Below are 5,045 nucleotides of genomic sequence, written 5' to 3' on the forward strand. Positions count from 1 at the left end.
ACTGTTTTCTCCTTATTATTACATGTCTATCGCTGATTGTATGACCTCTAGGGATGGCTGTCCCTGGCTAGGGTCCAGTTGGCCTGATCCTTTTTTTTTTTTTTTTTTTTTTTTTTTTTTAGGAACAGAGAATCCAAGGGGGGGCGGGGAGGGGGGGGGGGGGAGGGAGAGAGAGAAGCAGGGCTCACCTGAAGTGGGGCTCAAGCTCACCTGATGTGGGACTTGAACTCTTGAATTGTGAGATAATGACCTGAGCTGAAGTCAGATTAATGACTGAGCCCCCGGGCACCCTGGCCTGATCCTTGATCTGCCCCTTTTGCCTGACCCTGGCCTGCTTTGCCCGCCACCCGCCCCAGGATGCTCCTTCGCCAAAACCGCCACCATTCCCTGGGTTAGAGTCCAAATCTTCTTGGCCCCTTCTCTCTCAACAAGTTAAGTTGGTAGAGCAGCAGTTCTCAAATTTTTGAGTCTCAAGACCCCTTTCCACTCTTTTTTTAAAAAAAAATTTTTAATGTTTTTTATTTATTTTTGACAGAGAGAGTGAGAGAAAACGCCAGCAGGGGAGGGGCAGAGAGAGAGGGAGACACAGAGTCCGAAGCGGGCTCCAGGCTCTGCGCTGTCAGCACAGAGCCCGACGCGGGGCTGGGACCCACGAACCGCGAGATCATGACCTGAGCCGAAGTCGGATGCTCAACTGACTGAGCCACCCGGGCGCCCCAATTCCTTTCCACTCTTAAAACAGTAAGGACCTCAAAGAGATGTCATTTATGTGGGTGCCATCCATTAATAGGTACTGTTCAGCAGTTAAAACTGAGACATGTAAAGATACTTAATTCATTTAGCAATACTACCAATAAACTCAATTACATATTAACGTAATGTATTTCGTGGAAAGCTCATAATATTTTCCAGGCACTACACTGAATGTGGGGACGGGGGCAGAACAGCTTCTCCCTTCCGCAGACCTGGGGTGCCTGACTCTCTGTTCTCACACCCGCTTCTGCAATCTGATTCAGTCTGTTGTTGGGGTTGAGGTGTGTGAGGACATTGTGGTCCCACATAGGGCAAGGTAGAAAAGAAGGCCCTGCAAAGGGTCCCTGGGACTCCCAGCCTCCTCAGAACGCTGCCCGAGAGCGTTCAGATCCCCGTCCCCAGGACCACCCTGTGTATCTGATAAAAATGAAAGTTCTCGGGGCGCCTGGGTGGCGCAGTCGGTTGAGCGTCCGACTTCAGCTCAGGTCACGATTTCGCGGTCCGGGAGTTCGAGCCCCGCGTCGGGCTCTGGGCTGATGGCTCGGAGCCTGGAGCCTGTTTCCGATTCTGTGTCTCCCTCTCTCTCTGCCCCTCCCCCGTTCATGCTCTGTCTCTCTCTGTCCCAAAAATAAATAAATGTTGAAAAAAAAAAAAATGGAAGTTCTCTGCCAGGAAGGAACAGTGTTTTCAGTGGTCGCAAAAGGGGTGGGCACGTGCGTCATTTCAGGGGCCACGCCAACCCCGCAAGGCTCACCTCTGACCTCCGAGTTGCAGCCACAGGTTGGGGGAGAGGGTACAGGAGAGTTGCTTTGCCGCAAAGCCCCACGGTTGCTTCCAGAACAAAAACACAGCCTCCTCCGGTCCATTCAGTGCAAAGCCACATCCAGAGCTAATAATAATAACGGCAGCTATTACCTGGGGGTATTATCTGCCATGCCAGACGCTGTACGTGGTTAACACACACCATCCCAGTTTGTCCTCCCAGGAGCCCTTAATGCTGTTACTGTGTCCATTTTACAGACGGTGAAACTGAGGCCCAGAGAGGCAAGGTCACATAGCAGAGCCAAATTAGCCCAGCATATGCTGGCAACTACACCCTTCGAGTCCAGTGCTAGTGGCTTTACAACTGGCGTGTGTGTGTGTGTGTGTGTGCACGCACATCTGCGTTTTCATAATCATGGTGTTTGCACGGAGAAGTCTGGAAAAAAATGGACACCAAATCATTAGCGATGGTTACTCACAAGGTTGAGGAAACAGATGGGCCTTCCCTTGCTCAGCCTTTGCTTGTAACGTTTGAAGCTTCAAATCAGAAAAATTAAACAGATTTTTTTGGAAAGTCAAAAATACTTTCCTTGCTGACGCGTGGGGCATGTGGCCGTGTGTGTGTGTGCGCGTTGGGTGGTGGGGCAGGGAGAGAAACTTCCAGAAAGCCGCAAGCTGGGTGGACAGTTGCCCGGGTCCTGGGCACCGTGAGGCTGGCCTGTCAGATGACACGGGGGCACTCACGGGTGACCCACAACCAAGCTGTTTCGCCCCGAAGTCCTCAAGGTGGGCACCCACGTGTGGGTGGGCATTGAGGTGCACCCAGAAAAACCACCGGTACCCCATCCGCTGAGGACAGCTGGACACTTCTGGGGCCACAAGCCTTGCCTTCTGGGATGCCCGCCGTCACCCCGCGAGGACGAACCCCCCTCGAAGTCCCCAGGGCTCACAGGACAGGAGATTTTCATTTTCACCCGGGAGACAGCCTGTCTGTCGGATAGCTAGGAGACTCCTTCTATTTTTTTTTCCGAATGATAATTTTCCCCCTTTTTTTGTAGCTAAAAATCACCCAGGCTTGTCCAGACGAGAGGGCAGAAAATTATGCCGTGAAAGAGAAGGGAAGATAATTTCTCCGGGTCACAGACGTCCTCACTTGTCATCGGTCTGCAGCAGGAGAAGTGGAGAAGGAATGAAAATGAAGGCTGGCCCAGATCCATCACTGTCCTCCCCGGCCCTCCCTGGGGGGGACCGACCTGGGGAGGGCGGGAGGGAGGGACGGGGGCTGTGGGCTCCAATCAAGGGACTGGGCGAAGGGGGCAGTCTGCCGACCTGACCTGCTGTCCTAGCCGGACGGGCCCACTCTCCCCCTCGGGCCTCAGTTTCCCCATTGAGCAAACAGGGTTAATCGCTCCCTCCTCGCTTACCGCCTGCGCCCCTCCCCCACACGGCAGATCCCAGACGGGAACATTCTGGAGACCCCGGACCACGAAAACACAAGGCGTGGGAGGCGACAACCCTGAGGTCCGCCAAAGGCTAATGAAAGCTACCGGCCGAGGGGGCCGAGGGAGCCAAGGGGGTGGGATCAAGTCCCAGCACATCCTGACCACAGCTTGGGCACATCGCCACCCTGCCTGGGCCTCAGTTTCCCCATCTGTAAACTGGGGGGGGGGGGGGATAACATGACCTAATCCATAATCGTGTGGACCAAGTGGGCGTTACGCATGATGTGTCTCACATATGGCAGTCGCTCGCTTGTAATAAGAGTAGAAACAGAAAAGTACAGGGAAACTACCCATGGGTCACCCACGTCAACCACGGGTGATGCCTCAGGGTCTCACTTTCTCGTGTGTAAAAGGAACACACGCTCATAAGGGGGCAGGTTGGAGAAAAACCACAGAATCTGGTCAAACTAGTTCGGGCCGTAACCCTACCACCCACCCGCATGGGCCGGGGCAAGTCACTTTCACTTCCGTCGGCCTCAGTTTCCCCATCTGCAAAAGGGGGCTGTGATACCTCAGCGGGTGGCCAGGAGGCTCAGAAATACCGCGTGGGCCGTGTCTAGAATGAGGATGATCACAGGTCTCCCAAAAGGCCAACTCCCCGTCCGCCGGTCGTCCTCCTTCCTCCCCACACCCGTCCTCTGCTGGGACACAGCCACTCCGCAGAAGGCAGGGTCTGGCCTTCCCTGCCTCCTGAGTCACAGCAGGGGGAGGAAGCCCGCGGGAAGGGCCAGCAGCCTCTGGACGGCTGGGAGTGAGTCTCTCGGCTTGCCAGCACGGTGCATTGTCCCCTCGGCAGAAGGTCATCGACATTCTTTGTTTGTCCCGTGCAGGGGCCAGGCAGGCTCTTTCTGTAAAGGGGCTGATGGTAAATATTTTCAGCTGCGGAGGCCTGCGGTGACCCCCTCACCCCTGCCGCCGTTGCAGAGAAGAGCGGAGTTGCCATAAACAACGTGGACACAAACGGTGTCGCTGGGCCCCAGTATCACTGATGGACCGAAATGCGCTGCAGCCCAGGGTTGACTCACGGGCCACCATCGGTCTATACAGTGGTTTGTTCCATTGCCCGGGTCTAGCGCTATTTCCTGTCGCGGGCCAGGGAGGTCCTGAGGTCCGAGACCTAAGACGAAGTGCCCCCCTCATCCCTTTGAGCTTATCATGCTCCCTCCAGCGTCAGTGTCTTGGCACCTGCTGTTCCCTCTGCCTGACATGCCCTTCCGTGCTCTCTTCACCTGATCGGTACCCACTCGTCCTTCAGGTCTCAGCTCAGACATCCCTTCCTCCGGGAAGGCTTTCTTGACAGACTGCTCCTCCCACCCCTGACCCCCTGAGAGCGTGCAGCGTTTGGGATTTGGCAACATCATCTCTGCCACTCAGCAGTTAAGTCCCCTATGTGCAAGGAGCGCTGTGTTCACTCATTCATTCATCAAGTCAGTCATTCTTCAGACATTGAGGACCTGCCCCGGGCCACATTGAATGGCTGGGGGCAGATAAAAAGCAAGACTTACAAGGAAATACAGGCAAGAAGGCAAACATGGCTGGAGGAAAGAGCGAGGGGAGGGAGCAAAGGAGGTGACGTGTGGGAAGAGGTGAGGTGCACGGGGAGGCTGGATTTAATACAGAGGCGAGGGGGAGGTGTATCAGTCAGCTATTGCTACGATGCTGCTGCGAGACAAATAACCCCGACACTCAGAGGCCTAAAACAATACCATAAAGTATTGCTTTGTGTGTCCGTGGGTCACAGTTTGGCTCTGCCTGGGCTCTCTCACACATCAGTGGTCAGCTGTGGGTCAGGTGGCACCTGCAATCGAGGCATCAGCTGGTTGACGGTTGGCCCAGAACGGCCTCTGCTGGGAGGACCCGGCTCTCCTCCACATGGTCGCTCATCCCCCAGGCTTGCCCAGAGCTACAAGGGCGAGCAGAAGCTGCAAGGTCTCTCGAGGTCTAGACACGGAGCTGGCACAGCATGACTTCTGGGACATTCTATCGGCCAAACCAACGTTGGAAGCCACTTAGGTACACCACTTATCT

At 55.0% G+C, this 5,045-nt stretch overlaps 1 protein-coding gene across 1 annotated transcript in view; it reads left to right on the forward strand.

Annotated features, from left to right (window-relative positions):
• The window catches only part of RBM19 (RNA binding motif protein 19), a 157,690-nt gene extending 154,993 nt beyond the window's left edge, over positions 1–2,697 (forward strand). The window contains exon 25 of the mRNA XM_040443806.1: positions 2,574–2,697. Within this exon, the coding sequence (XP_040299740.1) occupies positions 2,574–2,642 (69 nt within the window). The 3' untranslated portion in view covers positions 2,643–2,697. The remainder of the gene's footprint in view (positions 1–2,573) is intronic.
• The last annotated feature ends 2,348 nt before the right edge of the window (positions 2,698–5,045 follow it).

The sequence above is a fragment of the Herpailurus yagouaroundi genome, unplaced genomic scaffold, assembly GCF_014898765.1.
Source record: "Herpailurus yagouaroundi ecotype Mexico unplaced genomic scaffold, PumYag 191, whole genome shotgun sequence".
Taxonomy (NCBI): Eukaryota; Metazoa; Chordata; class Mammalia; order Carnivora; family Felidae; genus Herpailurus; species Herpailurus yagouaroundi.